Consider the following 24,383-nt stretch of genomic DNA (forward strand, 5'->3'; position numbering starts at 1 on the left):
CGTCCAAACCAGGAAAAGATAAAAACCACAAAAATAACCAATACTTTCGCTAGTCATCGTCCTGGTTTTAACGTAGGGCTATGATGATTATGCAAATGGCTCGGCAAAAAACGTTCCTGACATGGTTTGGTTCGACCTGCCAGTCCAGCTCTTGTGTAAGGAGAAACTGGGGGTGGTGAAAGTGAACGTGCTGAGCTTATAATTACTATACGCTGCACGCCTTCCAACGCGTGACTGTTTTACAACGATAGCTACTGTGACCACAGTCCCCCCTACTGGTTTTGGCGTTCGGTGGCGTTCATCGCAGGGCTCGCAATGTTTTTTGCGAGAAAATTGGGTAGATGCGAAGTCCGGTCCCACAGAATGCCAAGTCGAGCATTTTATCTCTCCGCCAAACCGCTTTTGCTACATGAAAGAAGAATTCTGCGTCTGGCGAGAACTGTACCTGGCCTCCTGAGCGCTCGCTAAAATGACTGGCTGACGCCACGCTGCTGCTTATTCATAAACCACCATGGAGGTTAAAAAAATTTAAACAAAACTTAAAATAATAGTTTAAAGGCTGCAAGGAAAGAAGAACAAAAGTAAAGTTTCTCCACCTTACCACTGGGAAGCGTCAACTGCACAATCGAAGACGACACGGACTAGAGTCGTTCGTCAAGAATAAAGTTGTCCTCTTCTGGAAATGAGATTGGGGGCCGTGCGCAGCTGAAAATGTTTACTTCCTGTGATGGCGAAAACAAGAGATCCAGGCTTATTGTGCAGAATATTATGCCAGCTGTCAGCGTCATTTTTCGCAATATGCGATAAACTGTGACATTCTTCGTTTAGTACTGTTTCAAATTATAAGTATGAGGGTGACGCAGGACTCACGCTACCTTTTATATTATTTCGCAACCCAGACGCACAAAACGTTTCAGGCAAGAAAACCCTTTAACCAAACAAATGTGGATGAAATAAGAACCTCTCCTTGTGCCTGTGGCATCAAGGCATCCATATTTGATTATGTGTTTGGGTAGTGGTGCACCCAGCTCATTTCCCGCAATTTTAGTAACTGCCTGTGCGCAATAGCGGAACAAGTACTTTACGTTTTCGTGCACATTAAGTTTACTGCAGTTACGAAATAGACTTGACTGCGCAGCGCGCAGTGTGATGCACCGTTCTCCATATGCATGAAGTCAACTATAATGTGAGCGTCTGGTGATATAGAATCTCACGTTTGCTACCTGTGAATTTGTATAAAACTGAGATTAGCTGTATTTTCCTACTATGCTTCAAGTTCTTCGACATACTTGTTGAGGTCATGCCAAACGTTCTTCTAAGTGATACTACTCTCTCATCTAATGCTCCTTCAGTGGAATAAAATATTTGTTATTAAATGCAATTTCAGCTACATTGTCTGTTACTGGCCACATCATTAAATCACTATTTCTAAAGTGTTTGAAGGCAAGTACAGTAAACGCTATTACACTGAGAAATATTTCCGAGCGTTGCTAGAAGTAGAAGCCAGGGAATGACCACCTATAAGAGATCACCGTACTAGGTAAAAAAAAATGGTTCCCATCAACGTTCCACGTTCTGAGTTTGCCTGTGATAAGTTGTCAAGATATAATATAAGGTAGGTAAGCGATTGAATAGAGATGTAATTCGTTGTCTAATGCAGAATAAATATAAGAACATGAATTAGGATCACGAGAGGTGTGACAACAGCGGCCTTCGTTTGATGCGAGTTTGGGAAAAATTCAGCTCTTCAGTATCATCGTTTGTTGTGCAGGCACAACAGCATCATTTATTGTCAACGCAGTATCTTACAGAACATATCCATCATTTCAGTGTCACTAAAATACTGTTTTCGTCCCTTTTCTTTATTCTTACTGGCAGACTCTTGTTGCAGCAATTCACAATGGTGTCACTTTACATACACAACAATGCACACAATGATTCCAACAGGCGTGACCACCGGAAGAAAACGGGAACACGCAGCATCGGAGGCAGCAAAATCTGGTGGTACGGCAAGACGCTTGTGGTACAGGCAGCGGGTACCGCATAAATATTCGGCCGCGAAACAGCAAAACTGGTGCAACCATGCGCCTTTCGGCAACGACTTCGTCACGTGGAATTAATCAACGTAAACATTTATTTCAACAGTTCTTCACCATCGCCATTACAAACAGTACTGCCACGCTACCATCACAAGCGTGACGTCACACTCGACTGTTCCTTTTCTGTCGGCGAAGTGAAGTACATAAGCAAGGTTCTGGCAAACAATAACTTTCCTCTGACACGTGATGCAAGGTAACACGACTGTCACCTGCTTCAGTTTTTCTTTTTCTTTTTTTTTCAGCCGACACAAGTTGCTAACGTGAATGACAGTCGTAGCATTGCTGGCTGGTTAGCCAGGTAATACACTGTTGAAATAACAGAACGAGCGAGAAAGTGCGTGTGGGGTAAGATATGACTTTCGCTAGAGTTCAAGCACGCTTCATGAATGATGTTCCCCGTGCGAGGACAGCGAACATGCCCGTGTGTATCCAGCATTCATCTTAATCAAATTTGCTGGTTGAAACGGGGAGTATTCGTTAACAATTGACTCATCGACGAAATGTGTCTAGAATGGTTACCTCAGCGAGGTGGGGTGTATAGTGCAATCGAACAGCGAAAGCCCCATAATGGGAAAATCATCCCATTCATGCAGCAACGAGAAATGGGCAAACTGTCACGCTCACTTTCATGTGCAGGCGTCGACTACATGACGTTGACGTACGGAGGCAAGGCAGACAGTTTCTCCAGTGTCAGGCAACATTGTTTTAGCAAGAACTCTACTCAATGAAGCAGTAGGCTGCGTACTGTATAGGTGACCATGTTGCGCTGATAATAACATAATGTCCTATGATGGCACTCGCACTTTTCAAACGTATGGTCACATGCAAACCAAACGCGAACGGGACAGCTCGGCTCGAACGTAAAATTCGCGCATTCTCGGTTGACGTATATGAATCAAAGGTAGTCAGTCTTTGTCTAAGAAAAGCGGTCTATCGCGCGATGAAGTGGAAATCAGCCGCATTTATATGTCGCCTTCCTGAAGTAATTCTTACAAGTTCGAACTTCCGATCTGAATTGTCCCCTTCTTGCTATATATTTCTATGACTGTACGTATATGTGAGTGTAGCACTTGTGTCATTATGATGGGGGCGCCAGTGTGGTCTCAAATGACTGGAAGATAAATGAGAAGGAGAACACAACGGTGTTAACGTAAACTTATCACTCGAAGCCTCAACGAGTAAACGAGGCTATTGGCAATCGCTGCACACACGCACAAAAAGGACGTAAAGCTCAGCACTTCCACAATAGCCGCATAGTTGCAGGATACTACAGATAATATGCCTTGCACCAGTCCCATTGATCGGCGTCTAAGTAAACATTTCAGTAGAGAGAGCTCATAATGGCGGCTGGAAACGTAACGTTTAGGACACGGCCGCGAAATGTGCGTTGATATTGCGATTCACTCAGAGCTATCTTATGTAGGTATTGCCAGAATACCCGTTTGTACAGTAATAGCGTGAGCTATCACAAAAGTACTCAAAATTCACCATAAGAAAAGTCTTAGGAAAGTGGATAAGACGCATGAAAACATGACATGTTCAAAATAGCAAGGGATCATGGAATACGCTGTTAGAAATTTTTGAGTTATGGCTACCCTGCGACGAGCCCACTAGGACGAGGCGCATGTAAAGAATGCTTGGGAGATCACCATCTCATTCCGAGTTTAATGGCACCTGTGTCGAAAAAGAATACTCTTTCTGGTGCTCATATTTTATGTTGGACTATACTGCCCAGCAATCGGTGAGCGCTCCTCCTTTATCATCTGCTCCGTAAGGCGCACACTTAAAAATATCCGTCCAGCGTACCAAGGAACCAACGGCCACTGCCACTGATCAAGTTACCTTTTTTATGTTTTTTACAAAAACATAGGAAAAGAAAGCACCGCTTCCTTTTCCTATGTTTTTTTTTTTATTATTATTCGCGTTCACTGTTACGAACGCTGCCCCTCAAGGTTCGCGTTGGACACCTGCGCTCAAGCTCCCGTTTCTTGACGAGTCAGATATTCGTGAGAAAGCACGGCGTTCAAAGTGACGAATCTGATCTTCCAACACTGCAATTGTTTGTTTTGGAAATTGTTTAGCTACTATACAAGTAATTAAATGACAGCAAATAATTGCTTTGCTGGCAGGTGCACTATTTGTATACTCCGGAAATGGAATTTTTCGGATCAGGAGCAATAATTTTCAATGTACATTGGCAATGTTTGCGTGTGTTGCTATTTGATTTAAACATTTGTTTTCGGCATATTTCATGAAAACTACCGTTTTGTCAAGCCCGCGCAATAGCCTTTTATCAAATACAAGGAAAAATATTAAGTCCAACAACCAATCGCTATTTGGTATGACACTACATCAGCCTACAGAGAGCTTATGCTTGTGCGAAGATGACAAGGCGGACGACTATACAGCTGCCTCGTATATCATTCAGCAGCCCGAATAAATAATGTGAATCCAGTGTTTGGACAAGTGCATTTCTTAGTGTCTCCGCGTTTACGAACAATAAAGATGATGAATGCGGAAAAATAATTTCTTTTTCAATTTGGGGCTTCACTTTAAACTGTAAGCCCTTACGAAAATGGAAGGGTAGGGAAGAAATAGGAAAGCGGATGAAACAAAGTCCAGGGCAAGTGGGAAACATCATCTCTCTTCGAGCGCATGAAGATGCTTAACTTGGCATGCCATTTGAGCGCTTGAACAGGAAAGTCGACTACACACTTTCGCGCTTAGTGCTTCATTTGTGTTACATGCAGTGAAACGAAATCGGAGAAACAGTTTTTAGAGTCAGAGGCAAGCGCGTAAGAAATGGTTTTCGCTTGGTGCCCCCGAACCCATCAAGGTGATCGGCAGCTCTTCATATGAGACCAAAGATTGCCCCCATGTCCTTGATCGATACTCTGCAACAACAACATCATCACAGTGTGTGCGTGGGCAACTACCGGGTCTTTTTCTCGAGCCACTCGCAACAAAACCACCTCGCGAACACTATTAAAGACTTGGGGGGAAAAAAAGCGAACAAAATGGCCACACTCGATCCTACACGTCCTTCACGAATCACCCTGTGCGTCACCTCGACCTCTCGACTAGCGCGAGCGTGACGCAGATCAAGAGCCACGACACAGTCTTGTCCGAATGGACCCAAGACGCCGCAGAGTGTCTGTCGCGATTACGCCGAAGAACGGCTTCGCTGGGAGCCGCCTTCTGCTGACTCAGGGCCACCTCGACGTCGTTTTCGACGTCTTTCCCGTCTCCCGCTCCCGGTCCTCGATGGTGGCTCTCATCAAGCGGAGACTGTGGCGGTCGCTCGACGATCTTGTTGCTTCCGTTATCATCCGTGGAGCCCTGTTTCCCGTGCGCGCTGTTGGCTCCACTCTTGCCGGCGAAGGCGGAGAGAGGCATCTTCTTGTCGCGCAGGGAAGAAGGCAGCTCAGGCGGCGCGTAGTTCTCGGGGCATCCCAGATCCTTGAGACTGAGCCTGGCCACCTTGGTACCGCTGCTCAGGTTGCCCGGCGCCGGCGTCTGTTCAAAGTTGCATTTGACGTGCCGCAGCTCGCGCCGAAACTTCTCGTTGCGCGTGGCCTTCTCCAGGTGCAGGATCCACGCCAGGCGGCAGTCGCAGCCGAACTTGTTGCCTACGGCAAAAGGAAGAAAGAAAAACAGCGTGATGTAGCACGCGCAGCACGTCAGTTGCAACAACAAGCGTCACTCCTGATTATAGGTCGGAAACTTGCGTCAGTGAAGCACCTTGATTGACGAGTCTGCGGTAGCTTTGTTTAAAAAGAATTCTGGAATTTTTAAACCCCGACATGATTCTGAGGCACGCCGTAATGGCGAACTTCGGATTATTTTGGACCACCTTGAGTTCTTTAACGTGCGCCTAAATTTAAGTGCGCGAGCATTTTTGCATTTCGCCTCCGTAGACATGCGGCCACCGCGGACTCGAGCTCACTGGCGCGACGCCATAGCCGACGTTATGCAGTGGCTTTATGCGCCTGGGTCTAGGCTGATCACGACGCAATATCGTACCAAAGGTGCCGCCGCTGTTGCTGCAGCATTTTGATGACATTCATATCGTTGTGTGTAGTGAGATTGGAAGCGTCGAAGAGGGCCCAGCTTTCTACTACAGAGCATAAATGCGAAATTTAGGAATGTCACACAAACTTGGTAGCGCAATAGCTGAAGCCGTTGTGGGATCAATCTCAATTTGGCCTGTGCTTGTAGTATGAATTTTAGCTGTCGAGCATGCCGATATGCATACTGGCTATTGTTCTTCGAGACGGCGTAAGAGCCACTCACGTGTTTCGTTTTGCAGCACTTTCTAATTATATTGCTGGCTGTCTATGAAAGCAAATGTGTGCGCCCTGACTTGTATCGTAGGACGAAGGAATAAGTTTTAGATTTATAGTGAGCCTGTGACTTGCAAGCAACGAAAACAGCCTTTCCTTACTCAGCTCGGACTTTACAAAGGCATTAGTGCTTGGTCTCTACAAAGGCTAAATTGCACTTACTAGATAGTGGGCACATAGATCAAAATTGCAAGCTAAGTGAATGATCCTGAAGAGCAATGCTACGCATTTAAGTGTTACTATTGCTGCAGGCAACTTCACGATAGATTCTCGGCCCACGCTGTAGATCTGTGTCGCTGCTACAATGCTTTCGTCGTCCCCTTCATCAACGAACACCAAAAGCATTGCTCGCTTGCAACGAGTAACTATTTACACGAACTGAGTTAAGGCCAGTTCTTCACGGGGATTGTGGCAACCTAAACTGGTAGGCTAAGCATACGCCTACGCGAGTGTCTACAGCTTTTGGCGTCCTGCTCTCTCGCGCTACGACTTTCCCAAGATATCGAGTAGAGGAAGGTCAAAATTGTTTTCTTGTGGACGTACACCTAAACATGACTCGCTAGGCTATTTGACGTGTTCCATAGTTCCCCATTTATGTACGGTGGCGCAATTGATCCCCAGTTATTTGCTCTGAAGCGAGAAAACGGCTAACGAAGTGTCTACAGCAATTCGTGTAGCACTCTGTTTGCAAACAGCGATACGAGCCGCTCTTTGTTACCTTTTCTTTATTTTCTTCTTTTTATTTCTTTGTCTAATACCGGCTTAGTCCGGCCTTCCATAACTATTGGTAACTGTATAAGAACAGATCTCGACGGCCTGCAATAGAGTGCGCCAGCTAAATATCCTAAGCTCTAACTTAATGAGTGGTATTACTGCACAAGTCTCCGCGTATGCTCTTTTCCTTGTGTTTCCTTAAGGTGGTGGTCCCACTCCGGCGGCCCGAGCCCCCCGTTTTCAGTACTTTTGGACTAACCGTGGCGGCTCTTCTACTTAGGATATAAAGTTGTCGTATATACCATAAAAGCTTAATTCTTGTAGGTTCCAACTATATATAGTATAAGGAAATTGATTGATGTGATTCAGAAATAAATGTTCAAGAACAAGCATGAGATACATGGTTTTTGCGAACTGTGTCTCAGTTGTGACCATATTTAGAATAAACTACCACACTTACTGCATTGCGGCTTGCTCTGTAGCTCTAGGACATATTTATCTAGTTCCTAGACGCAGCAAAATAATTTTGAATTTTTACTTTTTGGATAATTTGCTTTTGACAATTGCCAAATATCGCAATCTTCTGTTGTAAACAGCCCGACAACTACACGCTCAAGGAAGCTAAATTTTGGGAAGAGTAGAGCTCAAGGCATTTACATTTAGGACGCAAAATTTCATTCATGTAACTTTATTAGTTTTTCTAATAATGCGGCCGAAATTAAGCAACGTTTGGAATTCTGGTTTTATTTTTGCGCATTTTTGCGGGAAGGTACTAAAGCTGCGAAGCTGCGGTTTAAAACTAATAAAGGTACATGAATGAAATTCTGCGTCCTAAATGGAAATTCCTTGAGCTCTACTTTATCCAAAATTTAGCCTCCTTGAGCATGCAGTTGTCGGGCTGTTTACAACAGAAGATTGCGATATTTGGCAACTTTCAAAAGCAAATTGTCCAAAAAGTAAAAATTCAAAATTATTTTGCTACGTCTAGGAACTAGATAAATATGTGCTAAAGCTACAGAGCTAGCCGCAATGCAGTAAGTACGGTAGTTTCTTCTAAATATGTTCACAACTGAGACACAGTTCGCAAAAACCATGTATCTCATGCTTGTTTTTGAACATTTATTTCTAAATCACACCAATCAATTTTTTTATATTATATATAGTTGGAATCTACAAAAATTAGGCTTTTTATGGTTTATACGGCAACTTCATATCCTAAGTAGAAGAGCCGCCACGGTTGCTCCAAAAGTACTGAAAACGGGGGGCTCGTGCCGCCGGAGTGGGACCGCCGCCTTAATGATGCTGAATGTGCTACGTCGAAATAAGAGTTAGCGCACGAAGCGGAGAGGAGCTCGCGTACGAGAAAATTCCAACAGGGTGTCTCTGCAGATGTAATACGTCGTAGACAAATCTGTACCCGCAGCGCTATTACGCCGCCGCATATAAGAGGCGAAGTCACTCCTACATTGCGGAACATTAATATTCTGCAGATTTATTACGAGCTGCGTTCGTGAAGGCGAGTGGCGCCGGAACGAAGCAATTACCCTCGGATGTGGAACTAGTGCCGTCGCAATTGAGAACAGGACGGAGATTTTGGGGGGATTGCCACGAGACGAACTTTTGCTGACTTTGTTTATACGCACTGTGAAAATGTTCTTGCACGCAGATTCTGACAAAAACAATGTTCTAATGTTAACTGGCTCATATTACAAGGAAGTAGAAGAAATCATTCACTAGAACGAGCGTGCTACTGTATATTCATTGAATTAAACATTAATACATTGTGTCAGGCCTTTGGCGCATAAGTACGCGTAAGTACTGCTGAACTGTTTTCCTTGTTAAAGACAAAAGTGTTTTTTTTTTTCTTTTACACAAGAAATACATTTTCTTTATCATATTCTCGTCGGGCAGATAGAGAATCATGGGATGCATCCCGAGATTATCGAGCGCTCTTATTCACCGGTGAGGCTCATATCGAAGGACTCGGAGTCAATCTTCCGCAAGTCCTGGACCGTCCTCCAGGTAAGCGTGAGCAGCTGGTTCTGCGACAGGTCCACAGTGATCAGGTTGGGCGCGCCCATGAACATCTGCGCGGGCAGAATGCGGAGGCGGTTGTGCGAGAGGTACAGGATGCTCAGCTGGGGCAGGCCGTCGAACGCCAGCGGGTCCACTTCGGTGACGCCGTTGTACTTCAGGTCCAGCTCGACCAGCTGCGGCATCCCGCTGAACACCCGTGCCTCGAGCCTCTGTATCTTGTTCCGGAACAGGTCGAGCCGGATGGCGCTCGACAGTCCCTTGAACGTCCGGTCCGTCAGGTTCTCGACGGCGTTGTCACTCAGGTCCACCTCCTTGACGCTGGTCAGTTCCTCAAACGCCAAGTCTTCTATGGCCTTGATCTCGTTCCTTTCCAGGAACAGCTGCGTCAGGGCTGGAAGAGCACGCAGGGATCCGGCGGGAATCCTGCTGAGCTTGTTGTCGCCCAGTTCGAGCCGCTTTAAACGTGGCATCTGAGCGATGGACTCGTTCTCCAGGTCGGTTATGGCGTTCGAGTCGAGCGACAGCCACGCGAGTCTAGAGAGGTTGTAGAAGGAGCGCGTTTTCAGAACGCCTAGCTCCGACTGGGTGAACTTGAGGCGTTCCAATTGAGAGCACTGCCTTAGGGCTTCAGATGGCACGAATGTCAACTTGTTGTCCAGGTTGAACGCGTTGAAGGACAGGGATGTGAGGGAGAGGTGGTTTTGGAATGACTTGAATACGGCGTGGTCCGCAGTCAGGGGTCTCGTGATGAAGCAGGAGACGTCCGTGGCGTCGTCCGTGATGTCCTCGGAGTCGCAGCGACAGTACATGGGTTGGTCCATGAGACGACACAGGTTAGGAACCAATTCCGACGAATCGGTGCAAGCAACGAATGGGAGGCTGCATGTTGATGCGATGACGTAAACACTGAAAAGAAAAAGAAAGCAGATAATATTTAAGAAAGATTAAAACTACATTTACGATGACATAACACATCGAAGAGCCGTATGCCATGAGCTACAATTGATTGACTGATTGATTGGTTGATTTGTTACCCCGCCCCCCTTATGTAATGCCCCATCGGGGCACTTAAGGGCAAATAAATGATGATGATGATGACTTGTTGGTACCAAATATGTTGCCGGGCTATCTACGTTAGGGTATTTAATGAACGGAAGCATTACGTGAAGTCAATCCTTGCACCACTTTCAAGCGGAGAAGTAACATTTATTGAAAATTAAACGTCCACAGAAAGAGAGATCAAGCACTTTAGGAATAGTCTATGATAGCTCACCGAACGAAGTAGTAGTCTGGCATATACAGCCGTCCTCTATATTAAAAAGGCAAACAGAAGTTGCGCCTAGTTGTAAGATATAACGCATAAAATATTAAATGCATCATCAACACACACACTTAATATACTGCACGCACCCCCTCAATTTACGGAACGAAGAGCTATTATGCAAGTGCACTAACTTTAAATAATGGCTACAAGGGACAAAATAAACCATTAACGGTGAGAAACGTAGACGCTTTACACTTAGCGAGAACTGAGGAGTGGCAAAAGGTAGACCGACACACACAAGCTGTGCATAAAGTATGTATCAAGCATCCCAGTACCCAGTTTGTGAGTATCATATACGCATTAAGTGTGCACTAGTGACTAACCGGAGCCAGTACTTGGCTGGAAAAATGCTGTTGTCACTCTACATGAAAAGGTAGAGTGGTCATGGTCAAATAAAAAGAGAGTCAGACAGAATCAAGATTCTTTTTAGGTTCATAGAAGAAAACAACCCACAAATACATAAACGGGAGGTAGTCCGACAGCGCTACGCTGTGGAGGGGGGGGGGGGGGGGGGGGGGGCGCTAAAGAACAAGGTTACTGAGAAGTTCCTAACCGCACTAGAGTGGTAGTAAACTTATTTGTATTAGAATAGAAAATTAAAAAAAATAGGCAATACATAAGAATACTACAACGACCAAGACAAAAATATTCTTCTAAGACAAATGCGAAACTTAATTTCATAACGGTATAACAACAATTGTTTTTAAGTGTAATGAGCGTTGCCCGATGCTCAGTGTAGGATCATAGTGTTCTAAATAGATAAAGCGGATAGTATTCAGTATGTCGACCGAAAAGTAGGCTAGTTTAGCTCGAAAGGAGAACTAAAACGAAAAAGTCAGCACTATACAAGCGGAAAAGTAGTCCACTCTTTCTACAACAATACATTTCAGAACAGCCATAATAAACTATAGCTATGCTGAGAACCGCCGTTATTGTAGTTACAGTGAAAAAAAGAAACACTGGCGCCCTCCTCGTGTTGGCACCTGCGTAGTAGTGGCTTTATTTTCTGAGCACTGGGCAGAAAGTAGTTTTAGCGATATAAAGTCAGCACTAGGAATAGTGATTAAACAGAGGGCTCAAGTAGATAACACTTCATAGGATTTTGGGGTGTTAATGACCCCTGGAAGAGAGTTAGGCATTATTTTATTCACAGTAACGTGCAGTTTCATGGAGCCACAAGCCACCCACATTCATCGAGCCCTCAAAGGAATGCACCTATAAATTCCTTTAATGATACACAGCGTGAACCACATAATTTAAGCTGTTCTTTTAAGAGTGTTAGCCAAGCCAAGCAACCTTGGGAGCGTCACGACGTTAGTAATTACTAAATGTAGTTTCTGAGAGTTTTCATTGCCAGTTAACATTCAATATGTCTTTATTTATAAACCTTCATTTGAGCCGAACTTTAATTGCCACTATTCAAACTCCTTTAAAGATTTGTTTTGCCGCCACCGCCGTTATTATGGAAAACGAGTTCCTTGGTAATCTGCAGGTGGGAGAAAGTCATGAAATAGAGGAAAATATCATATGATGCCATTGATGACAACTTGTTGATGACAAAAATTTTGATCCTGTTTTTTTTTTTCTCCTTTCAAGCCACTATTGTAGTTTACTTAGACACGCTTTCGACACTCCCGTTGGAATTCACTGCAAAAAGCCGCTGGTGTCACGGGAGATTAAAAAAAAGTCCTTCGGCCCCTCCTCACTCAATCTCTTTCCACGAAACGAGAAGTAAAAATCCGGAGGTCAGAAGATGGCTGCGGTGTAAGTAGCTATCGCGTGCTCTTCTCTCTTTCTCCCTCCTGAACGACTCCTCATCACCCCTGATCGCTTCAATCCTTTGGGGGTCGGGTCTCGATTTACCCAAAGGGCTTCAATCAAGCTGAGTGGGCAGATCCCCAGAAACCGAGGAAACCTCCTCACTAACCCAATAAATGAGCGGTCGCTTGCCGAGAATCCCGCTGTGATGGTTCACCGAAATTAATCTGGACTCGGGGCGTAAACACGTGGCTTTCAGGCTTTCGACGTCTTCACTTAACTCTGCCCTCTCACACCCGGAAGCGCTTCCGCTTGCACAGCTGCTATCTGCAAGCTTCGCCCTTTATTTTTATCACTTACTGCTCTTTCACGCTGTTTTATAGACTGCCCGATGCCTGGCACTTTTTTTCTGCAGATCTCGCATTGCTACCTTCTTTTTTTAATTGTTGTTGACGCAAGATGCGCACTTTGTGCTGCTTCTCTGATGTTCTATACGAAGCTGCAGTTTCATCAAGTGCGTAGACTGTATTTCCACACGCTTTCGTCTCAACAGGGAGTTGTGTGTTTGGAAGGAGATAGATCCTTCCACGGTGTGCACGCATTGGCACTCCTCTTCATGAGAGGTAAATATGAAATGCCTTAGAAAATGCAGGCGAAAAAATTCTTTAAAAAACACAGCAGCGTAGCCCCAATAATGCACGTACACCTTGATTTAGGTGCGTTACGGTATCTCAACTGGGCAAAGTTAATTTGGAATCTATTTCTTTTTTGAGAACCTAGAGTGTTTTTAAAAGGGCTTGCTGTACATATTTGAAGTAAAATCAAGTCTGTTATCAAATGAAATGACTGTACTGTCCCGACTTAGTATCTTGACAGAACTGTGGAGGTTTCAAATGATCAATAAGGCTTTTCAAGTTGAATCACTGGCATCCAGATCAGCAATTAAGAAGTTGTAGAGTTTGCAGGCTGATTTATTCATCATTGCTATAAAGCTAATATGCGCCCGTGGCATTTTCAAGTCAAAAGAATTACACCGAGCGCTTCCACAGCGTCTAGTACTCAGTATTCTCAGTCTTCTAGTATGCGTTCGACCAATTGCATAGCGTGCTTTTTCGCACTTTATGCATGGCGTACTTGTTCCTACAAAACTAGAACCAAAGGTGACCGTTTTTAGAGAAAGTAACGCGTGCAGTCTCAAAATTTCACCAAATGATTTTTTATTCATGTGATGTTCCAGCATCTGGGACGGGGCAGAGACCGAACTAGAACACATTTCGTCAGATATTTAAAATTTACGTGGCAGGGTTTTAAAGCTAATGACCACGTTTGCTCTTTGAACGCACTAGTATCCACTGCGCACGTAGCAGAGTAATGAGACACCATCGCATGAAGAACAGCACTCAGCCTGGTTGCGATTCTGTGCTGCTAGCACTGCAACTCTAATGCGGTGAGCGCACAATACGCGACTAGAAAACGCATGATACGAACTCTTAAGGCTTACTAAGCACGTGGGTTATCGAAACTATCGAGCAAAAACATAAAAACAGATCAGCAAAGCAAAACTTGGATGATGAGCGTGGCGTTATTTTACCCCATCTCCTCGGAGGCCTCTCAATAAAGTCATTTTTACTAATGTATAGCATGGTCGCCTTCCGTTAGAAATACCAGCGCTGATATCAGCAATCACAGGCAACCTCACTGAATGTTTCGGATTTCTTTTCCTTTCTCTCCTTATCTATTCTTCCCCTCTCCGAGTGTAGGGTAGCCAACCGGGCACGTCCTTGGTTAACCCCCCTACCTTTCCTTCTTCGTTTCTCTCTCTCTCTCTCTCTCTCTCGGATACAACCTTACCACCGCAAGAGCCATTTGAGTGGTCCTCCGTACCCCTTTTTAGCATATTTAACAAGTTCGCCGTTTTTGAACGCTTCACCAAAGACCATCGATTTGCCGCATAAAAATTTGCCTCCATCTTTTTTTTTAATTTTTACTCCGCTTTTAATATCCTCGTAGAAAACTGAAGGGGTGGTAAATTTTTTTTTCACTGTATACACTTTTCAACATACATGCACGCACGCACGCAAACACAAAGAAAAAAAACGCCCGACATTTTCGGCTTTTGAGATCCATAACCCTGTGTGTGTTTGTATATCGAAGAGGGTGCAAACTGCGTGTTGTGACAAAATCGGAGCTAAATAAGAGTATGCTCTGCGCATGTAGGAGTTTAAACGCATCCTACTGTCGCTCGTCTCCTTGCTTTAATACCGAAAAAGTTACGACTAGATGTGCTGCTGCTGGCTTTATGAAGTCTTGATTCTTGCGCTGGCATATCCCACTATCATAACATTTGTCATGCATCTAATGAACTTTGAACACACATTTCTATCATTTCTTACTTTAACTCTCTCATTGGCTATCGCCTCATACAAGAAACATGACCTGTGATTTAGAGTCACAGCTAATGTCCCTTCTAAAATCCCGTTCCAAAATAGGCGGAATGGATTTTATGCTTAGAGACGAGTAATTATAATTCGCGGTGAAAGTCGATCGTCAATGGCTTCTGCCTTTGTCAGATGCCATGGCAGGATGACACAAAAAATTCCAAACAGCCGCAGCCGTTGGAGGGCGTGCTTTATTTCCTTTGCCGTGACGCAGTGAAACAGTAATAGCCGACAGGTAGAGTTACGTGACTGGAGGAAATGCGCTAATGTGATGTAAACACTCGGTTTTCATGTGAAAAATGATGCGCACTAACACGATGACTTGGCGTCAGGGGTGTCTTCTTTTGAGGCTTCACGAATCTAAATCTTCGTACGATAATAAACTTACGCAACACGTGTAATTCAAGAAACTATGGCGTTAATGGACTGAGCATAAATGACCGAGCCATGAACTATAGATTCGAAAGCATTTTTAAACTCTGGCCACGTGTCAGCGCAAGAACAACCTTCATATCGCAATTATTGCATAAAATCCGTTGGTGGCGGAACTCAATCTTGAAAAAAAATAGAAACATGTTGGGTGACTGAAGGCATGCACCCCTGCTTAGCTGATCAGCTTCAGTGGCCTTCATAAGCACGCCTGTGACCTACTTTGGGCGTTCGTGGGTTTATCGTGTGTTCAGCGCTTTCGTATGCAAAAAAAAAGAAAGAAAAATATGGGCACGTTTGAGTTTCAGAAAGATGATCTAGTACTGTTTAACGTTTATACAAAGTCAAGTTCCATAATGAGCGCGGGGTAATGTTTCGCGTCCATCAAATTGCATCAAAAGGAAGGCGATGAGACGAAGCACAATTTTTTTGCATATTAAACACGGAGCCACGCGTAACCTCGATTGCAGCTGTGAAGCTCGCGTAATGAATATATCGAATGTCACATAGTGAGGCGCACTTTACTCGGTGCGCAAACACGCACTTTTAGCGAAACGAAAACACCTACACTGCGGGGAAAATCAGCTCGCACCCACGCTAGCGCAGCGCGCGCTCCACTTGTTTATAAACTCAGGCCTATCAGTTCCCTCTGACTTAACAGCCAGCGCTGTCTTCTTGGGCATCCCCGCCGGTTACGTCATCGTTTCCGCCCGAAATAAAAACTTTCCCCCAATTCCAACCGACGAATGAAACGCATAAAAGACTGCCACTGACCGAGACGAAAAGGTGAACACGGTCTAATCCGAAAAGAAAAGCGCTTATACGATACGTCGTTCCCTTCAGCGTTACGGAAGTTTCATGCAGCCTCAACCAGTCAGGAACGCCTGCAGCCGCTTCTGCTACATCGTATTCACGCGCACGTTGTCATCTGCTTGTCTCCTGCGTTACCCGCAAACCAGTTTTTCACCGACTTTTTCTGTAGGAGCACCGACCTCGGTCAGTGCGCGCGTTATGCCTCGAGTTAACGCCACAACACCTCGCTAATGGTACTAGGTTATCGCGTGGCGGGACAGCGCCGGCAGGAGGCTCGTTACACCTTCTAGGCTCGGCAGCACTGAAAGGAACTGCTGAGACGGAGTTTAGCGTGGCCGCTCAATGACACGCACACTTGGCGGGTCACGCGCCCGAGACCTCCCGAGAAACGGCCCGAACATACCACGCTGGCGCAATGGGCCGCGCCCACGAGCAGCACCGCTTATCGGGGTCTCCTCAATAAATTTTCGCTCGCGCGACCGACCAGCCGCCGTATATACTATATACGATACACACACACACTCTTTCTCTCTCTCTATCTCCCGCGCTCGCAACACCACGCTCGCCCTATAGCTGCTTGTCGGACAAGACAGAGTAGAAGTGGGGGCAGGGGGGTGAACGCGTGGTGCCTCGAAGGGTCCTGCCTGCTTTCGCCTTCCCCGAGGGCGTTCTTTTCGGGCACCATGAGTGTACGGCGAGTTGGTAGTCGCCTTCGGGGCGTGTATAGGAAGAGGGGGCGGAAAGCGCTCACGGAAGCCCACGCGCCGGTCACGATAATAAAAGCTCCGTGTACCTACGCCACGGCCGCTCATTGCTGCTTCCCACGCACGTGCATGGCTTGTGTTTCGACGCTCAGCGCACAGAGAAGCGAGATTCGTCAACCGGTAGACACTTCTGTCCCTGGGCCTCGGTGGATAGTGAGTTCAGGCTGCTGACCTAGCGGGTACGAATCCCGGCAGTGGCAGCTACGTTATGATGAAGTTTTGTTTGTAATATTGAATCAATTGCACGTTCACATTGTTCAATTAAGCACATTACTACATTACAATAAATACAAGATTACACCGAAAGTTGTAACAAGATCAAGAACATTTTAGGAGCACTGCCTGTAGCAATAACAACACAACCACCGTGTATCTACCGAACCAGTAATATCGGTGGCTGTGTTGTGTTGCTACAGGCAGTGGTAGCCTGTCCGGGGTCTGTCCAGAGCATGAAGCTGACAACTACTCGTAAATAATGGCTGTCCATTATTTAACAGCCCCCTAAAATATCGAGAGGACGCGGCACATTCTTTCGCACTATACGGGTCGTCTTTTAAAGAACACTGGATCTTGCACACACAATGAAATGCTCTTCTCTCCCGTTCGTTAAAATAAACTGCTTCCTGTTTGTATAGGAGCGCTTTGAGTAACTTAAGCAGTCGATACCGTGAGGCGTCAAAATATGTTGATGTGAAAAATTCCGTGTGGATGAATATATTCAGCAAAAGAAATATGTAGATACAGTCATTCATTCGATCACTCATTGGGTTTAACGTGGCAAAGCAACACTGCAGCTATGCGTTAACACTAAAAATTGGGCTACTTGGAATTGATTCTATATTACAAACAAAACTCAGCCCTAACACAAGGGTCGAAGACAGAAGTGCACGCAGTCAATTGCAGAACTGCAAGTGACTACACCACAGTTCGGTTTCTGTTTCTTTTCTTTCTTTTTTTTTATCTGATTTTACTTGCTGTGCAAATTGCGTTTGTGGCGGCGTACAATATGGCAATTTGAACTTTATCTGAACTGTGTGTTAGCCCTTCCCGACTTGCATTTATATCTATAGTTAATATTCTGTATTATTTGCTTGTTCGTTTGACCGGGTCTCTTCTTGATATGTATTGTTTTCCTAATAGAGAAGATATAGCCACCATCACTCTTGATTCCAACCTCTCGTACGCACACATTTAATAATAATTAAAAAAAGAAACACCACCGATGTTCATTTCCTCAGTAGAGACACTCGTAAACAGCCATGACCAGCATGCACACGAAGAACATTCTCTGCTCCTTAAGGTGCCTAAATTTCAACTTGAAAGATTAGTAATTTTACTTCTCGCAAATATTTCGAGGAAAAAACTGACTTGGTATCATTCTGCAATGACATGCGCCAGATACTTTAGCAGTGAAAAGAATGTCTGGCGCGGTGTCTTGGCCCATTCGCGAACGCACAGATGGTGTGAAAGCGAGCGCCGTGTTCCCTTATCTTTAATGAACATCTCACAGAATTCCCCACGAGCCTCTGGAGTGTACCCTCGTATCTTTGAAGCAGTTTGCGATAAGGGTTTGGACAAAGTAATGTGTATACGGCAGTGGTAAGAACTGTTGCTACATAGAGTGTACAGTAAATCTGGACGGTGCACAGTTCGGTGCGTTGTCAGTCCGCTGCAGTTGCGACGGTGCCCTCGGGTGAAGTCGTCATTTTAAAACTACTTCTTTGATTTACTCTCCGCCTTAGTTTAACATCACTTGCATTGCCCTCGGGGAACCAGAACAAAGACAAATATCACCGTCACTGTTCCTGCGCGACAGCATGCATCTTCGGTCCGTGTTCTCCGCTCGTTCGTTCTTTCGCACAGGAAGGCACTTCTACGCCACCACGAGCAAGAAAACAGCCAGGCACCTACTGCTTCGGTCACGAACGTATCTTCCTCAATGCGCCAGAAACAAAAGCCCGAAAAGAAGACAACGGCAGAAGACAATAAGCGGCAGTGCGTCTGTGTTTCACCAAGTTAAGGAATGCCTCCTGTGTTCGGGCTCCTTTCTTTTCTATTGCTTTTCTCTTACTTTCGACTAAATCGCGGCGCCAAGCGCTATTCTCGCATTCACCCGCTCCATCTTTGCCTTTGGCGTTGAGCCGCTGCGTCGACCCGGACCTTGGTCGGTGTCTGTCGGACTTTCTCTTCAGCCATTGCCGTTGCGCGTTTCGCATCTTTCCGCTTTTTCTCGTCGACCGAACGCCGAACCTCCTTCTCCTCTTCCCGTCCATCTGGCCACGAAAAGCGACGGTGGTAAATCGCGGCTCGGGTTTAGAAGAAAAGAGCGGAGCGAAAGAAACGTGCCTCTTTCAAGACACCGCGCTGCTTGCCGCGGCAAGACTCGCCGGCAGTTGTTTGGAGGCCGTTGCACTCCTGTCGTAAGTGCCCCAGACGGCGGTTGCGCAACGGAATAGAAAAAAAAAAAAAAAAGCTATGTACTTAAGAAACCGCTCGGGGCGCTTTAGTTACATCGGTATTTTCTTTTCTTCTCTTTTTTTTTTTTTTTTTTTTTACTTTCAGGCCAGGGGAAAGGAGGTCAGGTCTACGTGCTCACGGCGTTAAGCCCACGCATACCAGAAGTTTGGATTCCGTATGCACTCCGGAGAACCGCGACAGCGCAAACGTTCTGGAAACCACCACTGAAACTGCTTGGCCGCATCCTTCAAATTTGTTATGATCGGCGCACGCTCGGTGTTTGTTGACTGAAAGACGTGGTAGGCACGCGTGATATATATTATTTCGAGGATGGTGTTTCGTTACAAACAGTACTCGTTGTAGCGAAACTGTTACTCCCCTAGTGTGTGACTCGCGGCGGCAAATACGCAGCTGAGGCGCACTTCACGTTATTTGTGTGTTCGATGCGAGCTTACGTATACTTCAAGCCGTGTGTACCTACGAATTCCGTTGTTGCGGGAAGGCAAGCGTACAAAACATGGACACAAGAACAACGACAAGGACAACGCCGTATTTTGTATGACCACCTTCCCAAAGGCAATGAATCCTTATTCCAACTTTCGGTACGTTGTGTCGTTTTAAGTTCCTTTGTCTTCGACAGCAAACATCAGTTGCTGAAGCAAGAGCCTTGAATGTAGTTCGCGCCACTTCACTATATATGCAAAGTGGAACTGGTTTGCTTCAAGAGTTCTCCCGCTTCAGCTGTCTGTAATACAATCTTGTAAACAACGGAAAACCAGGTCGCATGATATTCACTCGAAACACAGACGTTGGTTACATCGTGAACTTTAGTTTTTGGAATATTTGCAATGTATCGAAAGCTGAGCGTCAATGCATCATGTCACAAACAGGAGGCCACGAGGTTTACTCAGGCAGTAAGCGATTCACAGAATAAAGTTGTTCCAGGCTTTGTCACTGCTTGCGCAACACGTTTGTCTTAGTTTCCTGAATGAGGCTCTACAGTTTTTCGGTTTTGTTCTGGCCGAACGTGACCCTTCATATTGTTCCTGCTCGAGCTTAGCGTCAATGTCGGAAAGCGTGTACACTACATTAAAAGCAGCCGTGCTTTTTTTACCCTTCCTGTAATTAATTAGGAGTTTACCGTAGCTGATTGCGGTACAGCATATATGCGTCCTCTTCTTTCTATCTTTGTATTTTGCATGCAATCTTTTTCGGTACAATGCGTGCTGCTTCGGCGTCTAATTCGTTTCGTGTTTCTCCCCTTTTGGATATTTTATTTTCGCTCTTCTAATTGCGGAGTAGGAAAGAATTCCGCGTATGGCTGCAATTACAGACATGCTCTTTGCCCTTTTAAGACACACAGTAGACAACGCAAGGTGCTCACTTTCGCGACCAAAAAAAAGTAGTTCGTCGCATACAGGCAGCATCAACGTGCACAAATACTACATATTTTTACATACCTTACGTGCATGTGTTGCAGTTGTTATCTGTGTATTAGTAATTTCGCGTAGAAGGCACCGCGCATGACGAAACCGCACAACAAAACGCTCCGAATGAGACTTTCTATGGCCGTGCTACTCGCAACGTATATAGCGCTGCCTGCTAAGTATATGAAACGGAGTACAAGCTGGTTGTTTGAAATGACAGCCAAAATTTTAACTAGTTGGTATGCTTGTTGCCTTCCATACCGCTATGATGATTACAACTTCGTGAACAGGCGTGTTTTCTGCCTGCACAGACATTGTTTATGAAGAGAGCGTGGCTTTCAAACTAGATGGAGCCGTCGCTGCCATTCGTTGCTGCCTTTCGGACATCTCGTCTCACCTTTCATATACAGATGAAAGCATTGTTTTCTTACCACCAGCCAACTAAACAGATTGGTATTCCCTTTCTTTGTACTTGTACCTGAAAAAGAAAGCGTAATCTAAGCCTAACCCCCATATACAGAGGAGCAACGTTGCAGTGTTTCCGGTATCAACTAGCTTGCCAGCAACCGTAAGTGCACGACTCCGCGTCCATCGGCGATGATCCTTTCTCCGCGCTGCCGTCGGCTTGCATCGTAGAGCTCTAGATCGTAAGAACCACAGTGGTCTGATGCTGCCACCACCGTAACAACAGCTAACTTCGTGCAGGCGGGCAAACCAATGAGAGGAGATCGTTCGTGATTATGTCTCCCGCTAGGATACCGAGTAACTCAATCTCGCCATTCTTTGCCAATGTTGCGCTCACACTGCAGCTTCCGGTCTCTGTAACTAATCCTCGAACAAGATGGGACAGCGGCGCCTTCATTTTGTTTACATTGTTAGTTTTTTTTTTGTCTTCTTCTCCTCGGGTGGCGCACTAGGAATGGCGGGGAGAACGCGTGGTATATCCTTTGTTTTCTTGGTGTTGCTTTGACTCATGTGCAGGCGTCATCTTTTTTTCTTCTTCTTCTGACGGCTTTAGTTCCGCTGGTCGACGAGGGACGTGAACCATGCACGGTAGAAGAGCGGGCAGTCTGTCAGTGTCTTGGCAGTCGTGGCGTCGTGCTGAGAGCAACTAGGGCGGAAGTTGGCACGCGGCGAGCCAGAGGCACTTATAGGTCGCAATTGACTGTCGCGATGGGGTGACAAACGACGTCTGTTCAAGTGGCCGCAGGATTGAGCGTGGTGCAGCACCATCTACCGCGTAGAAAGGAAGTTGCGTACTGCATGGCAGGGGCCGTTTTTTGTAAGGATTCATTTATTCCGATTACATTTTTTCTCTATTATTCGTCCCGCTGAATAGCCGATCCCAGTAATAGCGGGGACGTGGATTCGCGAGAGCCATGCGGCAACGAAGGACTAGCGAATAGGAAACGAAAATAAGCGTGGCAAAATACGGTACCAAGGTTGCTTCTCAGTAGAGAAACCGCGCCATCATGAGTAATAAGACGCTAAGCATTGACCCAGTGTATGGTTGAAAATAAAAGCAGCTCTTTTCCGCGGGATAGTTGGTTGAAGCTTTAAGATGAAGCTAGTACGCAAACGCATGACTACGAAGATTAGGCACAAAAAACGAGAGAACGAAGCAGACATCTCTTGGTAGAATGAACACCGCATAAGGGTGTTTTCGACCCTTTAACAAGTTCGCTTTCCTCATGGGCTAGTGAATGATTGTGATTATAACGAAATACGTGAAAGCCCACGTCTCAGTTAATAATGCACGGATACAACGAAAAATCACGCCCTACGTTCCGCACTAATTAGGCGAAGTCACGCGCATCAGCTCGAAATAGTCGCGGAACTCATTACGGCGCCATCAAAACAAAGTAGTGACAGTGACAGAACACCTAAGTGATGGCTGACACCGTATGGCTTTCTACGAATAACGTCCGGAGGTCTCGTCAGTGTCTACCGCATTCTGATGCGGTAAAAATGAAAATAAAAAGCATAAAAAACTGACGCATGTAGTGATGCTCATTATAAAGGTGATAACCTGAAGGTTAAACTAGTTTGGGACCTCCTACAACAACCTCGCCGCTATCTCACGTTGAAATTTGGTTGGCGAAAGTCTATCAGTAAGTTAACACTCTTAAAAACTAGTTTAAAAACAATTTAAAAAAACATATTTGCATACGTTGCGTTATCCATACCAATAATACAACCAATCTCTACCTGCAGAGCATTTCCCACCCGAATGCAGTGAACGCAGGAAACATCAGAGCAGGTTAGCAAACATGGCAACCAACGTCAAGCCGTAGTAAAATTAGCAAACGGAAATGACGGCTGCAAATGAAGGGCCACATAAGCCTCTGGGCGGAGACATAATCACGACGAGAAGGGAAGGGAAGCGCAGTCGAGGTCGGCAGAAAACCAGATGGGATGATGAAGTTAGGAAATTTGCAGGCGCAACTTGGAATACGCTAGCGCAAGACAGGGGTAATTGGAGATCGCAGGGAGAGGCGTTCGTCCTGCAGTGGACATAAAATATAGGCTGATGACGATGATCACGACGAGCATTTAACATCCAAAGCATATACCAAAACTTGTGTTCGTTGCCACACCTGTACCCGTAACGTTTCAGCCTGCCTGATTTTAATTAAATCCGACGTTTACCATGTCATATTTAACTGCATTGCAAAAAGACTGAGCACAAGTATACGATAACGGAAACAAGCACCAACTACTAGCGAAGTCTAGGTTACAACATAAAATAGATCCTATTGAACTAGAAATGTACTTCAGCAAAAACCGACACTTATGTGAGCTAGTAAAAACTAAACATATTAAACTGTAGCGAAAAAAGGCAAACCACAAGTAGAAAAATGGAGACACAAAAAATGATATAAATTAAAACGCTAATGCGTCGCGGTCAAGTGTGCTTCTGTTCTGCTACTTTTTGCACCAGAGCTAAATTTGGTCAGCCTTTATCAACTCGCCCAATTTTTAGTATTGCTGGATTGCGACGCTGTAAAGTTCTAGATAATCAAAAAGACAATTCTGTAGACTCTTTAAATAAATAAAGCCGATTACAACACGGCAGTAATGAACTAGCGTTCTGCAAAAGCGATTTTTTTACCGGTTTTAGTTTGCCGACGATTCGGCATTGGTGTTGGCACGTCCCAGCTTGCAACAAGCAGTTGACTATTTGCAGTCTGACATATATAAAATATTGCAATCGTTTAAAAAAACACTGCATCTTTGTTAGTACATCAAAGACCAAGCTGCTGTGCTTACATAATCCTCACAAAAGATTGGACTTCGCAATACCTTTGTTCCTGCAGGTGACAATTCTCATAGTTGTACATGTACACCGGTTGAATATAGCAAGAAATGCAAGGTACTTAGGCGTAGAGTTTCCCAGCATTGTGTCTTGGTACGTCCACGTTGATCATGCATGTAAAATATTCCGAACAGTAGCTTCCCGAATATATCATATTAAAACATGTACAGCTTTGCACCTACGAAGGCCAATATGAGTCCCTAGGAATGTCATGTCTAACATACGGAATCGCATTATATGGATTCAATTCAAATATCTCAACAAAACAAGGTCAATAAAATTATAAATAAATCTACAGTCAATATCGGTTACCGCATCTATTCCGAAAATGCGGAAATGGAAATAATGGCAAAGCTTTGGCATATTGAATGTGGAACAGTTTCGTGATTATGTGATATATACGTAATTACTGTGACGAAACATTAAAAAGGTGAAGCAAGAACTGGAAGTTTTTCATCACCCCG

The 24,383-nt window shown here is 45.1% G+C and overlaps 2 protein-coding genes across 2 annotated transcripts in view; one reads left to right on the plus strand and one right to left on the minus strand.

Annotated features, from left to right (window-relative positions):
* Positions 1–24,383, plus strand: part of LOC119455210 (uncharacterized) — a 251,918-nt gene that overhangs the window by 21,734 nt on the left and 205,801 nt on the right. The window lies entirely within an intron of this gene.
* LOC119456342 (connectin) overlaps positions 1,757–24,383 on the minus strand; it is a 39,938-nt gene continuing 17,311 nt past the window's right edge. Inside the window, exons 2-3 of the mRNA XM_037718057.2 lie at positions 9,117–10,099; positions 1,757–5,728 (exon numbers count right to left, since the gene is read on the minus strand). Of these exons, the coding sequence (XP_037573985.1) occupies positions 5,163–5,728; positions 9,117–10,099 (1,549 nt within the window). The 3' untranslated portion in view covers positions 1,757–5,162. The remainder of the gene's footprint in view (positions 5,729–9,116; positions 10,100–24,383) is intronic.

This window comes from Dermacentor silvarum, chromosome 6, assembly GCF_013339745.2.
Source record: "Dermacentor silvarum isolate Dsil-2018 chromosome 6, BIME_Dsil_1.4, whole genome shotgun sequence".
Lineage (NCBI taxonomy): Eukaryota > Metazoa > Arthropoda > Arachnida > Ixodida > Ixodidae > Dermacentor > Dermacentor silvarum.